The 17,472-nt window shown below is 45.6% G+C and overlaps 1 protein-coding gene across 4 annotated transcripts in view; it reads left to right on the top strand.

Annotated features, from left to right (window-relative positions):
• The window catches only part of LOC144671756 (P2R1A-PPP2R2A-interacting phosphatase regulator 1-like), a 34,134-nt gene extending 18,629 nt beyond the window's left edge, over nucleotides 1-15,505 (top strand). For 2 of the 4 annotated variants that reach the window (XM_078533773.1, XM_078533771.1), the window contains 4 exons: nucleotides 3,474-3,559; nucleotides 9,225-9,289; nucleotides 12,650-12,752; nucleotides 15,045-15,505. In XM_078533773.1, the coding sequence (XP_078389899.1) occupies nucleotides 3,474-3,559; nucleotides 9,225-9,289; nucleotides 12,650-12,752; nucleotides 15,045-15,177 (387 nt within the window). In that variant the 3' untranslated portion in view covers nucleotides 15,178-15,505. Of the gene's footprint in view, nucleotides 1-3,470; nucleotides 3,560-9,224; nucleotides 9,290-12,649; nucleotides 12,753-15,044 lie in introns of all 4 variants that reach the window. The other 2 variants (XM_078533770.1, XM_078533772.1) reach the window with 1 other exon arrangement.
• The last annotated feature ends 1,967 nt before the right edge of the window (nucleotides 15,506-17,472 follow it).

Genomic DNA, 17,472 nt, shown 5'->3' with positions numbered 1-17,472 from the left:
GGATGTACTCGGGTGGTGAGAGGGGCCACGTAAATGCAAGTCTCTTTCTTTTGAGTAGAGCAGTCATGGATTTGTCTTGACAGAATTGAACCATCCAATTGCACTGTTTAAATCCTCTCGTGAAAACCTGTCAAAGCCACCTTTTTTTTAATGTGAGACATGCTAACTAAGATCTTATTTATTATTCATCTCCAGCTGTCTTCAGCTGATCTGCTTCATAAGACTTAAGAGGCCATTAAGAATCAGCCTTGTAGATCGGGACTGGGGTCACTTCAGTGCTGTACTGGGTAATGAATCCTGGCTTGTTTTTACAGCTTGCCATAATGGGATTTGAATTTGACCTCTGGGCTGCTAAACCCATCCTATAACCATTACATGAAGCATCCTGCTTGATCGGCACCCCATCTACCGCCTTAAACATTCACTACATCACTGTTACACCATTGCCACAGTGTTCACAAGATGCTATGCGGCAACTCACTAAGGCTTCGACAGCACTTTCGAAACTTGCGGTCTCTACCACCTAGAAGAACAAGGGCAGCGAACCCACGGGAACACCACTACCTGCAAGCTCCTCTCCAAGTCGCACACCATCCCGGCTTAGAACTCTATCGTCGTTCCTTCACCGTTGCTGAGTCAAAATCCTGGAACTCCCTCCCTATCTGGACTCTACACCACATGGACTGCAGTGGTTCAAGAAGGTGACTCACCACCACCTTTTCAATCAAGGGCAGTTAGAGATGGGCAATGCGCTCACCCTATGAATTTAATTTAGGAAAAAAACACTATAATCCATGGTTGACCTGACCTTGGATTTTGGCACAGCGAAAGTAAAAACCAAAATGATATAAGGTTGGTCCTTCTTTAGACCCATCAGTCTGCGCTGTTACTTGTACTCCAGTGAATGGAAATGGCTGTGTGAAATTTTCATTCGGTCGCATTGCGGACAGTTCTTGCGTTGTGAAAAGCATCTGGCGGCGCAGTTACAGATTTTATTCTTCCAGACTTGGAGAGAAGATTGTGCGGTTTACAAAGTTGCTCAAAATCCTTGTGGTCACAGGCCTGTCACTGCTTGGTGGTGAGGAAGTAATTTGAGGTGATATGTTAAGGAAGACTTGCATTTCTGCAATGCCTTTCACAACATCAGGACATCCCCCAAGCACTTTACAGCCAGCGAAGAACTTTTGAAGTGTTGTCACTGTTGTAATGTGGGAAACGTGGCACTTGACTTGTGCACAGTAAGATCCCACAAGCAGCTGCGAGACGATGGACCAGATAATTTTTTTCCCCCGTGAAGTTGGTTGAAGGGTTAGAAAAAATGTTGACGCCAGGAGGCCGGGGAGGCCTTCCCTGCGTCTTCCGAGAGAGAGAGTTGCAAAAGAAGCAAATTGGCGCTCTGCTGCATTTAAAGGATCCTCATGACAGCACTGCCAGTCAGGGTGGCAACTATCTGACCATTCAGTTTCTTCCCTTGTTTACCGAGCTGCCTGAGAAGCCCAGGGTGATTCAAAAACCTCATCATTAAAGACGTCAATTTTAATATTCTTCGTTTCGGATCAGTCGTTAAACCGAGGCCCCCTCAGGTGAACATAAAAGATCCCACGGCCACTTTTTCAAAGAAGGACAGGGGAGTTCTCCCGCCACCACACAGTGTTGGACTAATATTTATCCCTCACCCAACATCACAAAAACGGATTATCTGGTCATTAACACATTGTTTGTGGGAACTTGCTGTGTGCGAATTAGCTGCCGGGTGTCCCACATTACAAACGGTCATGAATGATGCTATATAAATGCAAGTCTTTCTTTTTATATTTACTCCCTAATGGGGTGAGAACAGGAATTGATATGTTGATGGTGTGTGCAGATCAGAGCCCTCCCAGTGTGTCTTGGCCCTCCGCTGCCACCCAGTGAAAGCATGCTGCCTATTTGTTTCAGTTGTGTGTAAGCTCGTGTATCTATCTCTTGTTTGGCCAGTTTTACTCTGAACCTGATCTCTTTGGGGCACTCAGCCCCACTGGTCACCTTTGTCGAGATTTCCAAAAAATAACATTGGGAACATTCATCAAATTCTGTTTAATGCCTCATCCAGCACCTCTGAAGGTATAGCACTCTGTACTGGAAGTGTCAGTTTGGATTATGTGCAGAAGCCTCTGGAGTGGGACTTGAACCCATGGCTTTCTGACTTGGGCGAGAGGGAGTGCTACCCATTGAGCCACGACTGATATAAAAGAATGGCTGCTTCTCACGCAGTCACAGTTTGCAATGTGGCTGTGTCTCTTAGCCGTTCACACTGAGAAACAAGCAGCTGGTGGGTTGCTCTCGCAAGACATTTGCCGCTGTGCCACTTTTAGTAAAGAGGCTGTGTGAGGCAGAGAAATGACGGAACACCCTCTGTGCAAACTGCAGTCTGGCTTTTGTGTAGTTTAAGCTGTCTGACATGCCATGCATTTGATATTTCGCCTCATGCTGCAGTGATCTGACTTCTAGGGGACTCGCCAGATGGCCTTACCTGAATCACTTCAAATCATTGACTTCAGGGAATTGTGATTCTGCAGTTGGTATTTGTGGAAAGCATTCAACAGTTGCAATATTTTATGTTTTAAGAAGTTGCGAATAAAACAATGTGGTATGTGCCATCTGGTGGCCAGAAGTGGGTTTACATCTACAATTTCATTTTAAGAGATCCACTGCTTAAACTATCCCCGTTGACCCTTGATAACCACTTGTATCAACAAAAGGTGCTAATAATTAACCATTAAGGGGCCTGGATAGAGATGTGGAGAAACTGTTCCTGTTTGTGGAAGGATTGAGAACCATAGGGCACTGCTTGGCAAAAGAAGCAATGGTGACATGAGGAAAAACTTCTTCACACAACGAGTGGTTAGGTTCTGGAATGCAATTCCTGAGCTTGGTGAGGGAAGGCTCAGTCATGGCTTTTAAAAGAGAATTGGATAATTATCTGAAGAAAAGAATTTGCAGGGCTACGGAGAAAAGCTGAAGGAAGGGGACAAGGTGAGTTGCTCCCGCAGAGAGCTGGCATGGATACAGTAGGCTGAATGGCCTCCTTCTGTGCTGTAACCATTCTATGATTCTATTAAAAGAAATACCAATTACAAAGACACAGCTTAAACCGTATTAAGCATGCCAAATATTTCAGAAAGTTCGAACTGCTGTTCGCCCCTCACGATTACCTGCCATTAAAAGCCAAAACCCCTTCGAATGGCCTCTTGAACTCTTGCCGCTGTTGCAAACCCTTCTCAATGAGGTCGAAGCCTTCTGACTACTTTTATCGAATTAACAGTGACAGTCTCGCTGCACCTTAAACAGACCCAGGCTGTTGATCTCCCACCCAAGTTGCTGATAAATCAAGCGCTGCGGGGTTAACTGGTGCAGATGGCAATGGGTGGCGGGAGGGGTGCGACAGGTTAATTGTTTGCCAGGGGCTAATGAATGCCTTCCTTTTACAGCAGTACTTCTCCTCATCCCAGCCGATTCTGATACCCAAAGGTGGCGTCACGCCCAATTCCTCTCCAAGTCCCACTCGACGTATTGCAAGGTGAGAGGGATCTCAAGTTTGCCGTCCCCGAGTTATAACTTTCTGATTTACATTGTGGTTTGCTTCCTAACCGTTTTCAGGTATGATGGTGTCCTGCAGTGTGGACTTGTGTATTGTAGTTATAAAAGAGAAACCCTTTCTCCCTGTCATAATTATTTGAACGTATATTCCAGGAGAAGCTGTTTTCAGTGCTTATTTCCTCCTCATTCCTCGGCAAAGGGGGCCTACATGTTTTCCACAATGTATCTATCGTTGGACAACCTCTTGAGACTGGGGTGCTAAGCCGTGATACTTTAGCACTGAGCTGCTTGCTCAGTGACCTTGTTTTTCTGAGATTCGTGCAGCTCATTTCAGTCAGTAATGCTGTTTTGTGCACCTAATCTGGAGTAATGCCATCATACTTTTCTGAGTCTCCCAAGCTGTGAAAATATTCCATTACATAAAGCGCGCCAGATGTCAACAGGCAATTTTGAAACATATTTTGCAAGCATATGCCCCTTCAGTACTTTTGCACCAACCAGTTTTACAGTACCTTAAAATTAGATGCATTGAGTACTGTGGATGGGTTCACTCTCCAACTGGGAGCTCTGAATGTTAATCTCTCAATTTCAACATCGGTAGATACCAGTAAATGACCCATGCCATTTCATCATGCCCCTTGATGAACAGAGGGTTTACCTACCAGCGTGTAGATGAGATCACTCCTGATCTGTATCTTAACTCCATCTTAAGATACAGACCAGCCGTGATCTAATTGAGTGGTGGAACAGGCTCAAGGGGCTGCTGACCACCTCCTGTTCCTACGAGTGCCTGTTCCTGTATCATTTACAGGTATCTGCTTACATGCAGAAAGATGCTTAATCTTAATGCAAGCAATCTCTATGTTAAATGTTGACATAAAAGTGTGACCAAACATTATGTCAGCAGAAAGGGCAATCATACACAAGCTACATATACAAAAACAGAATTACCTGGAAAAACTCAGCAGGTCTGGCAGCATCGACGGAGAAGAAAAGAGTTGACGTTTCGAGTCCTCATGACCCTTCAGCAGAACTGTTCGAGTTCTGCTGAAGGGTCATGAGGACTCGAAACGTCAACTCTTTTCTTCTCCGCCGATGCTGCTAGACCTGCTGAGATTTTCCAGGTAATTCTGTTTTTGTTTTGGATTTCCAGCATCCGCAGTAGTTTTTTGTTTTTATACAAGCTACATATAGTTTGGTGGACGGGAGAAGCTGCAGGGGTATGATGGCCCAGTTGCGACAGTCCCTCGATTTGAGGACGAAACCTGCTTGGGGTCGCGAGTTTCTGCCATGGGTCTTCATGTGACTGAACAGACCGATTCTTGACCTACAGATCTTTGGGCACGTGGGGCAGGATGTTCCATGAGGTAGTGGGATACGGAGTGTGGGATTTGCTTCCTTTTCTTCTTTGCTGCCATTCTGCCTCACCTTTAAGACAATGTGACTTAAAGCATGATGCCGCTTGATTGGTAAGTTGTTACCATTCTGAACGGTTGGTAGCAAACTCCTCCCAGTCATTAATGTCAAAGCTGCTGCACTTCAAGGAGAGCTTCAGTTGTCTTTGAAGTGTATTCTTTGTCCTCCCCAGAATGTTGGCCATTTGAGAATTTAGGTACAGCAGCAGTGCCTGTACGGGTATTGTTACAGGGCCCTGCAGTCTTAGAGGCTTCCTTTATTTTCAAACAGTAGTCCTTGCTCAATCCAGCCACATCTTCAAACATTTTCTAATGCACGTTACACAAAGCAAGATCGCACAACAGCTCTCTTAGCTCATTTCACAGCCTTTCACTATCATTGAGCTCAGTCTCACTTCCTCGGCTTCTCAGTCTTCCTTGCGCTTCTCTCTCTCTCTCCACCTCGCGCTTCTCTCTCTCTCTCTCTCTCCCCCTCGCGCTTCTCTCTCTCTCTCTCTCTCCCCCTCGCGCTTCTCTCTCTCCCCCTCGCACTTCTCTCTCTCTCCCCTTCGCACTTCTCTCTCCCCCTCGCGCTTCTCTCTCTCTCCCCCTCGCGCTTCTCTCTCTCTCCCCCTCGCGCTTCTCTCTCTCTCCCCCTCGCGCTTCTCTCTCTCTCCCCCTCGCGCTTCTCTCTCTCTCCCCCTCGCGCTTCTCTCTCCCCCTCGCGCTTCTCTCTCTCTCCCCCTCGCGCTTCTCTCTCTCCCCCTCGCGCTTCTCTCTCTCCCCCTCGCGCTTCTCTCCCCCTCGCGCTTCTCTCTCTCTCTCCCCCTCGCGCTTCTCTCTCTCTCTCCCCCTCGCGCTTCTCTCTCTCTCTCCCCCTCGCGCTTCTCTCTCTCTCTCCCCCTCGCGCTTCTCTCTCTCTCTCCCCCTCGCGCTTCTCTCTCTCTCTCCCCCTTGCGCCTCTCTCTCTCTCTCCCCCTCGCGCTTCTCTCTCTCTCTCCCCCTCGCGCTTCTCTCTCTCTCTCCCCCTCGCGCCTCTCTCTCTCTCTCCCCCTCGCGCCTCTCTCTCTCTCTCCCCCTCGCGCTTCTCTCTCTCTCTCTCCCCCTCGCGCTTCTCTCTCTCTCTCCCCCTCGCGCCTCTCTCTCTCTCTCTCTCTCTCCCCTCCCTCCCTCATGCTTTCTCTGTCTCTCTCTGCATTAAATTATTTTCCATATAGAGTTATACAGCACAGAAACAGGCCCACCGTGTCTCTGCTGGCCATCAAGTACCTATCTATTCTAATCCCGTTTTCTAGCGCTTGGCCCGTAGCCCTGTATGCTATGGCTTTTCAAGTGCTCATCTAAATACTTCTCAAATGTTGTGAAGGTTCCCACCTCTACCACCGCCTCAGGCAGTGTGTTCAAGTTTCCAACCACCCTCTGGGTGAAATTTGTTTTCCACAAATCCCCTCTACACCTCCAGCCTCTTACCTTAAATCTATGCCCCCTGGTTATTGACACCTCCGCTAAGTGGAAAAGTTTCTTCCTATCTACCCTATTATGCCCCTCAATTTTGTATACCTCTATCAGGTCCCTCCTCAGCCTTCTCAGCTCTTAAGGAAAACAACCCTAGCCTATCCAGCTGAAACACTCCAGCCCAGGCAACATCCTGATGAATCTCCTCTGCAACCCCTCCAATGCAATCACATCCTTCCTATAATGTGGCGACCAGAACTGCACATGGTACTCCAGCTGTGGCCTAACTAGCGCTTTATACAGTTCCAACATAACCTCCATGCTCTTATGTTCTACGCCTCAGCTAATAAAGGCAAGTATCCCATATGCCTCCTTAGCCACCTTATCTACCTGTGCAGCTGCCTTCAGGGATCTATGGACATGTACACCAAGGTCCCTCTGACCCTCTGTACTTCCTAGGGTCCTACCATTCATCGTGTATCCCCTTGCCGTGTTAGTCCTCCCAAAATGCATCACCTCACACTTCCCAGTGTTAAATTCCATTTGCCACTGCTCTATCCATCTTATCGCCCATCTATATCGTCCTGTAATCTAAGGCTTTCCTCCTCACTATTTATGACACCATCAATTTTTGTGTCATCTATGAACTTACTGATCATACTTCCTACATTTATGTCTAAATCATTAACGTACACTACAAACAGCAAGGTTCCCAGCACCGATCCCTGCGGTACACCACTCGTACAGGCTACCAGTCACAAGAACACCCCTTGACCATCACCCTCTGCCTCCTGCCACTAAGCCAATTTTGGATCCAATTTGCCAAATTGCCCTGGATCCCATGGGCTCTTACCTTTTTGACCATTCTCCCATGTGGGACCTTGTCAAAAGCCATTGAAATCCATGTAGACCACATCAACTGCACTGCCCTCATTTACACAACTAGTCACCTCCTTGAAAAATTCAATAAATTTGTCAGGCATGATCTCCCCCTGACAAAGCCTTGCTGACTATCCCTGATTAATCCCTGCATCTCCATGTGGAGATTAATCCTGTCCCTCAGAATTTTTTCCAATAGTTTCCTTACCACTAATGTTAGACTCGCTGGCCTGTAATTACCTGGTTTATCCTGCTACCCTTCTTAAATAATGGTACCACATTAGCTGTCCTCCAGTCCTCTGGCACCTCTTCTGTGGCCAGAGACAATTTGAAAATTAGTGTCAGAGCCCCTGCTATCTCCTCCCTTGCCTCACATAGCAGCCTGGGATACATCTCATCTGGGCCTGAGGATTTATCCACTTTTAAGCCCGCTAAAACCACTAATACCTCCTGCCTTTAAATGCTAATTTGTTCAAGTGTATCACAGTCCCCCTCCCTGATTTCTACAGCTACATCGTCCTTCTCCATAGTGAACACAGATGAAAAGTAATCATTCAAAACCTCACCTACGTCCTCCAGCTCCATGCACAGATTGCCACTTTGGTCCCTAATGGGCCCTACTCTTTCCCTGGTTATCCCCTTGCCCTTAATATTTATGAAATGCCTTTGGATTTTCCTTTATCTTGCCCCCAAGTATTTTTTCATGCCCCTTCTTTGCTCTCCTAATTACTTTTTTAAGTACCCCCTACACTTTCTATACTTCTCTAGGGTTTCCACTATTTTCAGCCCTCTGTATTTGCCATAAGCCTCTTTTTTTTCACCTTATCCAATCCTCTATATCTCCTGACATCCAGAGTTCCCTGGAGTTGTTGGTCCTACCATTCACCTTTACCCAAACATGTTGGGCCTGAACTCTTACTATTTTCTTTTTGAATGGCTCCCACTGGTCTGATGTACTCCCCTACAGGTAGCTGCTCCCAATCCACTTTGGCCTTCCCCCAATTCAGGACCTTTATTTCCGGTCCGTCTTTGCCCCTTTCCATAACTAATTAGCCTTGTTAAAGTCACTTCTTTCTAGTCTAGCCTATGTTTCCTCTGCATTCCAGACTCAGTAGAGTTTTAACTTCTAATTCCATCTCAGCTCCTCTCCCCTCTGAGTTACTTTTCAGGATCGCATCCCCCTGCCCCCTCGCTTTCACTCTGTCCCCCCTCTCGCGCACGCACGTGTGCACACACACTCTCTCTCCTCCCCACTCTCTCTCCTCCTCCCTCTCCTCCTCCCTCTCCTCCTCCCTCTCCTCCTCCCTCTCTCCTCCCTCTCCCTCCTCCCTCTCTCTCCTCCTCCCTCTCCCTCCTCCCTCTCTCTCCTCCTCCCTCTCCCTCCTCCCTCTCTCTCCTCCTCCCTCTCTCTCCTCCTCCCTCTCTCTCCTCCCTCTCTCTCCTCCTCCCTCTCTCTCCTCCTCCCTCTCTCTCCTCCTCCTCCCTCTCTCTCCTCCTCCTCCCTCTCTCTCCTCCTCCTCCTCCCTCTCCTCCTCCTCCTCCCTCTCCTCCTCCTCGCTCTCTCTCCTCCTCCCTCTCTCTCCTCCTCCCTCTCTCTCCTCCTCCTCCCTCTCTCTCCTCCTCCCTCTCTCTCCTCCTCCCTCTCACTACCTTTAATTCTCCTGAATCTCCCCTTTTTTGTTCACTGGGCTAAGTCGTCTCCTACTTCAGGTGCAATTATCTTTAAAGGGGATGTTCATAAAGAGTGGGGGGGGTGGGGGGGGAGGAGGTGATGGTGTGGACACCCTTACTCTAGGACCAGAGCCTTCATTCACTCTGCCTCAATATATAGTGTGGCAGGGCAATTTTAGCTGCAACAATTGATGGCAATCCAAACGCAGGCGCTTGCCAAAGTTTAACTTTTCTTTGCCTTTACAGCAGGAGAAGTGTCAGCCCGAGTGTTGCATTACGACCCAGTGCCTTGGGGCCATTGAAGAGGAAAGGTAAGGAGTCTTCAATAATGCCTCTTCAAAATACAAGTACAAATTGCGCATTTAATAATAGACATTTAAATTTCAATCTTATACTTTGTGGAAAAGAGAGACATGCTTCCAAAGCTTTTCATCTTGCACTCAACAGGACAAATGGCAAATTTCAAACAATTCAACAGCTTATACTAAAGGAGAAAAGGGTGGTGATTGGTTGGCAGTGACCTGTGCTGTAACTATTCTGTGATTCTATAAACGTACACTTAAAAAACAGTATCTAAAGAGTGACCCCAATCCAAAAATATGAGCACAAAGTGCTGGAAGTATATCGCAGATTCGTCGGTCATTTGTAACAGCAAAGGACAGGTTAGCAGTTCAGGTGCAATAAAAACAGAAAATGCTGGAAAAGCTCAGCAGGTCTGACAGCATCTGTGGAGAGAGCAACAGAGTTAACGTTTTGAGTCCGTATGACCCTTCTTCAGAGCGGAGACGGCGGCCAGAGGCCTAGGCTAATGCGCTTGGGACACTGGTTTAAATCCCACCACAGCAGCTGGTAAATTTGAATTCAATGAATAAATACAGAATTGAATGTTAGCCTCAGCAATGGCGACCATGATAACTACCATCCATTGTCATAAAAACCCATCTGGTTCACTAATGTCCTTCAGAGGAAGGAAATCTACCATCCTTACCTCGTCTGGCCTACGTGTAATTCCACACCCACAGCAATGTGGTTGACTCTTGACTGCCCTGTGCAATGGCCACTCAGTGCAAGGGAAATTAGGGATGAGTAACAAATGCTGGCCTGGCAACGATACCCACACCCTATGAAAGAATAAGAAAAAAGTTCAATTAACGTCCATCTATAAAACTACTTGACTGAAGTTTTCAAACATAAGCAAAATATTATAGGCCTGAAAGGAAAAGCAGAAAATGATGCAGACACTCAGCGTGTCAGGCAGCATTCATGGCGAGAGAAACAGTTAACTTTTCATCTGTGGCATTTCATTAGTTCTAATGAAAGGTCATTGCCCTGAAGTATGTTAACCTCTTGTTTCTGTCCCCACACATTCTCTTTCTGACTTGCTGAGTGTTTGCAGCATTTGCTGAATTTTTCAGAACTAATTTCAGTATTCCCTCTAAATTCTGTTTTGTGCAAAAAAAACACACACTATGTGCGTTCCATTTTTAATTTGTAAATAGGCTGGTGATGTTTTCCTTGGAACACGGGTGGCTTAATTGAGGTGAATAACACTACAAGGAGCCTAGACAGAATAAACAGGGACCACCTATTTACCTTAGCAGAGGGGTCAAAAACCAGGGGCCATAGATTTAAAGTAATTGGTAGTAGGATGAGAGGGGAGATGAGGAAACCATTTTTCACCCAGTGGGTGGTAGGGGCATGGAATTTGCTGCCTGAAAAGGTGGTAGAGACAGGAACCTTCACCACATCAAAGAAGTATTTGAATGCTTACTTGAAGAGCAGGGCTATGGACTCCAGTGCTGGAAGGTAGGATTAGGCTGGATAGCTCTTCGTTGACCAGCACAGACAAGATGGCCTGAGTGGCCTCCTTTTGCGTCACAGATTTTCTATGATTCCTATGTTCGTGAATTTGAGAAATGAGGCTGGAGAATAGTATCTAATAATGCCAGTACCACGACTCGTATCCTTTGCCTATGGTATGCCTTGCTATTCCTGATGTATTGTAGTCATAAAAACATAGGCAATAGGAGCAGGAGTAGGCCATTTGGCCCCTTGAATCTGCTCCACCATTCAGTAAGATCATGGTTGGTCTTCTACCTCAACTCACTTTCCCTCCCTATCCTCAGATCCCTTGATTCCCTTAATGCGCAAAAATCAATTGGATCTGAGTCTTGTATATATGAATGATTGAACAGCCCCTCCACAGCCCTCTGGGATAGAGAGTTCCAAAGATTCACAATCCTCTAGTGAGGAGATTTCTCCTCATCTCAATCCTAAATGGCTGTCCCCTTGTCCTGAGTCTGTGCCTCCTTGTTCTAAACTGTTCAGCCAGGTGAAACATCCTCCTAGTACCTGCCCAGTTGAGTCCTCTCAGAAGGTTATATATTTCAGTGAGGTCATCCTTTATTCTTCTAACCTCCAGAGAAGATAGGCCCATTCTACTCTATCTCTCCTTGTTGGACAACCCTCCCATTCCAGGACTCAATTTGGTAAACCTTTGTTGCACCCCTCCAAGGCAGGTATACCCTTCCTTAGGTAAGGAGACCAATACACACACCATACTGAAGGATAATTCAGCATGACTCCTTACCCTTACACTTGCAACCCTCCTGCAGTAAAGACCAACGTATCATTTGCTTTCCTAATTGCTTGCTGTACCTGCAGTTAACTTGCTGTAATTCATGTACACTAACTCTGCATACCAACATTTACTAGTCTCTCAGCTTTTAAAAATTGTTGTGTTTTTTAAAGGATCAGTTTGAGTCTGAATTTCCTCTCTGCACTGTAGCATTTGGAGAATTGTGTTCTCATTCAGCTCCTGTCTGTGCTGTCCCAATGGTTGTACAAGCAATTTAAACAAGTTCAAAAATGTATTAAAATAGTCCTAGAGATGAATTTAGTAAGAATATGTTAATCAGCACAGTAAAAATAGCGCAATTGCAGAGCACAGTTAAAAGTCAATGACACTGCTGTGGGTCTGGAGCCAGACCAGGTAAGGATGGCAGATTTCCTTCCCTTAAGGACATTAGTGGACCAGTTGGGATTTTACAAAAATCGATGATTCATGGTCACCATTACTAAGACTACTTTCAATTCCAGATTTATTAATTAATTGAACTTAAATTCCAGTAGCTGCCGTGGTGAGATTTGAACCCATGTCCCCAGAGCATTAGTCTGGGCCTCTGGATTACTAGTGGAGTGACATTACTACTATGCCACTATTTCCCCATTGAAGGTGGCAACAGATGTATGAGGATAAACAGTGGAATTTCATCTCTGTGGTTATTAAAACCCTGGCTGATGCTAGCTTTTCTTGAACCCTTATCCCTTCCTCTGTACTTTATACAAGTTGTATGCTTATTTCTATACGCCCATCAGTTTATGTCATTCTGCAATAATGAGCCAGTGGCATCTATCACTGTCCTGCAGTAGATGGAGAAAGTACCACAGTACTAGGATCAGTGCAGGCCCCAGGGGTGAAATTCTAGTGTCTGGCCCCTTATACCACTCATACACCTGTTGTCTTAATTTTCTAGTGCAATTGATGCACTTGAGAACCTTGTGCCTTCCGTTCTCTCTCTCTCTCTCTCTCTCTCTCTCCCCCCCCCCCCCCCCCCCCCTCTCTCTCTCTCTCTCTGCCCTCAGTCCATGGCTTTTGCTTCTTCCTACAGGTGACATGGAAGTGGATTCACCTCCAAAGAAATTATTTGTCAGTGGGGTCCCTGGGATTGGAAATGCTGAGACTACTCTGCTAACGCCGTTGCTTTCACACAGGTACGTAAAATACAAGCTGCTTTCTTTCAAAGGTGATATGAACTATATCTAGAGTCATGGTATGTTCACAGGAGTAGATTCGTCTCTCTTCGCCATCACCCACTACTGACACTTTCAGTGATAATTTAAAGACCTATTATTAAACATTCTGTTCTGACTGAGTGTAAGGTTGACTGTTGCCAAAGGCCATTCCATGTTATTTTCCACTTTCACCTATCCTGGAGGCACTGATTCTTGCTGTTTATTGGGTTGCATAGTTTTCTCCAGTATTTCATTTGTTACGATCCTGTTAGTGACCAGTAACTTTTTGTTTAAAGTAGACAAAGTTTGAAATCCCAGTTACCCACTAGGAGAATAAAACCACAAGATTCTATGAGTTTAAACAAACAAAATAAACTTTACCAGACAAAGTCAGAAAAGTAAAACGATCTATTTTATACTCTAACATTCAGAATTAAGATGATGTAAATATGAATTAACAGGCAAACCGTGGTTGAACAGAACACATTGCACGTTAAATGGCAGATGCGACCAAGACAGATCCAATGGATTTTTCAGTAATGCACCCAGATACAGTGACCACTGAGAGTCACAAAATCACGTTAAAACTGTCTCCCTTGCGAGGGATTTTAACTCCTCACTTTCGAAGATCTAATCTCTGAATTCCCTCAAAAGCTGCTCTGACTTGGACTGCCTCAATGACTGCTCACCTTCCAATGGATCAGTCTCTCCTCCTGAGACTGCATTCCATGGGATTCAGAAAGTTGCACTCCAGCCTCTGATTACCAGCACATTTACAAATCTTTTGTAGATGTCTAGCTGTCCCTGGGTTTCTCCAAACTCCAGTCTCCCAGCTGCACCGAGCTATAGATGACTCCCAGGCCTTCTCCTGAGTCTTAACCCTCTCCAACACGGAACCAGTGACTATCCACCACCACCTCAGCTCCCCAGGACTTCTCCTAAGCCCTAACTGCACCGAATGGATCCCAGGGCTTCTCTGTGAACTGCAAACCATAAAAGGTCCGAACTGCAATAAGACTCTTTCCCAGCAAACACATAGGTAAATTGAAACCTGAGAACCTTCTTAAACTCCACCCGTCTCCATGACAATGTAGCCTTTCAGGGTTCTTTGAATGTTTCTAAACTCATTTAACCCTAACTTCCAAAATAAAACATCTCACTGGACTGCACTTCTTTGCAAGCTGTATAGACACCACCTCGCCGGCTAAGTAAGCCCACCTAACAGAATCGTAACAGGTGAAATACAGGATCTTACCTTTCTAGCTGTTAACCCCTTAAGTCAACATGGCCCCCAACTTTGAAGTGTAATAGACTCTAAGCTGCTTTAATTGCATTTAGTTCCATTTTCTACAGTTCAACAGTAATCTTCCCAGAACATTACCTCTAAAATATTAACATGAACTACAAACTAGATATTTGTCACATGCACAAATACCTGTTCAAGTGAGTATAAGTAGCAATGCACGTTACTAACGAGCCTGATCTTGTTCTTGCCTGGTGGCAATAGGGGTCACTGTACAGAGCAGAAATCTTGACTCATTTCCGCCTTCTTTCCTGCCTCCTAACCGATTGATTGATCAAAGCCATCACCTGGTGTGGGTCATATCCGAGGTCCTTGGGTTGTTACCCTCACTCTGCTGAGTTTGTTGGTCTCGGCTGAACTACAATTGCTTCAGTGCAGGAGCGAGCAAAAATCAGCTGCAGCTCCTGTGCTTTATTTCCTGTCAACATGCGAGGAGTTGGAGAAGGTATAAGAGAGCTCTTGGTTCCACATACTACATTTAAAGGTGCCATATAAATGTGAGTTGTTGTTGTATCTAACTTCTACCAGCCCTGCAACCCTCTGAGATCTCTGTGCTCCTCCAATTTTGGTCTTCTGTGCATTCCCTGTTTTAAATGCTCCACCACTGGTGGCCATGCTTAGGCCCTAAGCTCTGGAAATTCTTCCATCAACCTCACTGCCCCCCTCTCTCCTGCTCTCAGTCCTTTAAAATCTACCTCTTTGACCAAGCCTTTGGTCACCCACCCTTATTTAATTTGGTTTAATTATACTTCTATGAAGCCCCTTGGGACATTTCACTACGTTAAAGGCGCTGTATAAATACAAGTTGTTTTTGTTGTACCTTGGAAAGAATTGATGACTTGAGAAGGAGGAGAAGGAAAATTGGGAGGAAAGCCCAACCAAGAATTTTGAGCTTCTTGCTCCAAAAGTGCAGATGAACTGTTACTTACATCGGCTTTTTCCCTTATATTTTTGTCTGTCTGTTTCAGCCTAGAATGTGTGATCAACAGCCCTCCTCAGACCGTGCCTCCATCAGGGCCTTACGTTGCGACTTCACCATCCGCCACTGAGATTGGTTTCACTTCGCCATTCACCTCTGTGGCTCACCCACCTGGAATGTGAACAAAAAAGACAATCACCTATATTCTAAGAGATGGGCTACATAAAGCACTTTGTTAGAGGACACTGTATAATAGCATTCCTAATCAGTATTTTATAGTCAACTGTATAGTTCATTAGTGAGAGAAACTTTTTAAGGATGGTCAGTGAGTAGGGGAACAGAACTCGCTCCTGCCTGTCACTTGGCCTGGAACTGCACAATCCACGGTTGGAGCTAACCTGACTCTTTGCCATTTGGGTTCAGACCTAGTGTCTGCCCACTGTATATACCACTGTATGGATCGCTGTAGAAAAATTTAAGTTGTGAGGTTACAAGAGAGTTGAGGAGCTGCTCCTGCCCTGTGTGTGTGTGTATATGTGTGTATGTGTGTGTGTCTGCACGCACGCCAATAGGGCTGGAGCCTGCGCTAAGACAAGGTTGATCAGTGTCAACCATTACAAGTATGACTTGACAGAATGGGATAATGTTCTGCATACATGACAACCAGATATTATGGAAGGCTGCAGATGGGGCCAGTCATTACTCTGATGGCAAGTGAGCTTTACCAGTGGGAGTAAGGGGGCTCCTGTCTCCTATCACCCTTTGAAGTCAGCCATGGTTCTACCATGAGCTGAGAGCTGCTGGCTGCATTGGCAGGATGTGCAGAATGTAATGACACACAAAGGTCACTTCCACATGCTTCAAGACAGTGATTGGCTTCATGGCTCACTGTTGCTTTATCAGATCCAATTTTTCTGTGAATTTGGTTCCTGGATCATTTAACCAAAAATTTACATATCATTTGGGTTAATCTCTGTGTTAACCTCTGTTGGAGCTGCATTTAACAAAGGAAAAGAGCAGATTACAAAGGTTGGACAGATCACTGCTTACTGGTGGTATTGAAAGCCATCATGTGGGCATGCAGTCGTTGTATAGGATGCAAATACTTTCATGACATACATTGTGATTCTTTTGCAGTTTCCTCCTACACAATTGGATCCCCAAATATTATTACATTCAGCTCTCAGTGGTTTCCTTATTGGAACAATGTCTTACATCAAACAATCTCTCCTGGAACTAACTTTGTTTATCTCTACCTAACATGACTCTTTTTCTGAGGCAGGATCTCTCATTTGCCCCGCAAAGCTTATGGGATCCCTTCCTTAATACAGAAACCACCACCTCTTGTCGTAAAACTGCCTTCTGCGTGGCCCTGACATTATATGGGGTGAATCTGGTGTTGCTGGGTACAAGCTGGGGTGACGGTTCAGTATTACAGTATTATAAATATAGCTGTCTGCATCCAGTGGTTCAGTGCTGACGGTGGGAGCAATGAAAGGCAGGCCATGTGGGGAGAGTGAACCGTTGCCAGACTTGTACGTAAGTGCAGCCGTGTTGTTTTTAACTTTGGATGTGGTAATTATGTAACTGAGGTCCAGGAAATTTGGAACATAGCTGACCAAAAACTGCAGTAGAGACTCCTGGAACCAGACAGTTTTGTTCATGTGGGAGGTGCTTGAAACTGGAAATTTCATTTAGTAGGAGAAAGGCAGGATCCTTTTTTAAGTTGAATGTAATGGAGAAGGAGATTTAATGCTGAAATAGAGATTGATTGCTTGAGCTTACCAGGATGGATGGAATTTCTTGGTAAGTCATGAGCAAGTGGATCTGTCCGTCTTATCGAGACCAAATGGCCACTGCCTTGCAAACCTAAAGACAATTGTGTGCAATGTTTTGGGCTGCAGACATCTGGAAGACCTGTAGCTTTATTTTACTTTTTGCTTCTTTTGGAAGGTTAGCTGTTGTGTGTTGCTTCAGCAACTTGTACTATACTGGTCCCAACACTGTTGCTGTGGGGTTCCAAGCTTGGAGCCACTGAATTTCTGAAGTTCCCAGTCACATGCCGGGGAGATGACTGACGAGCAGTTGAGAATTTCAATGAACCCCTCTCGACCCACCCACCAGCTCCCCTTCCACCCCCTCTGTAATTTTGTTCTGTAACTAGCTACCTGCTTTTAATAAACCACCATTGCTGCTTCTATTCAGAAAGCCGGTAAGTGGATAGTGCTGGTTAAATGTTCGAAGTCTTGGAACTTCGGTTGAGCTTTCATTTTGTTTGTCGACTTTTTCCGGCAGCCCCTCCTGTCTGAGACCGTGTGACTGGTTGGCCGGTAGGACCTGTGGGACTCTAGACTTAACATCAAGTATTGGCTCACTTCACTCATTTCGTACCAAAGCCTTTTAAGAGAAAAAACGTGGAGTAGATGAGGCTTTTTTTTAGAAAGGAAGAACTCGAGGTGTGTGATTGCCTTTGATGC

The sequence above is a fragment of the Cetorhinus maximus genome, chromosome 34 (genome assembly GCF_964194155.1).
Source record: "Cetorhinus maximus chromosome 34, sCetMax3.hap1.1, whole genome shotgun sequence".
Taxonomy (NCBI): Eukaryota; Metazoa; Chordata; class Chondrichthyes; order Lamniformes; family Cetorhinidae; genus Cetorhinus; species Cetorhinus maximus.
This window is presented reverse-complemented; position numbering and strand designations above follow the sequence as displayed.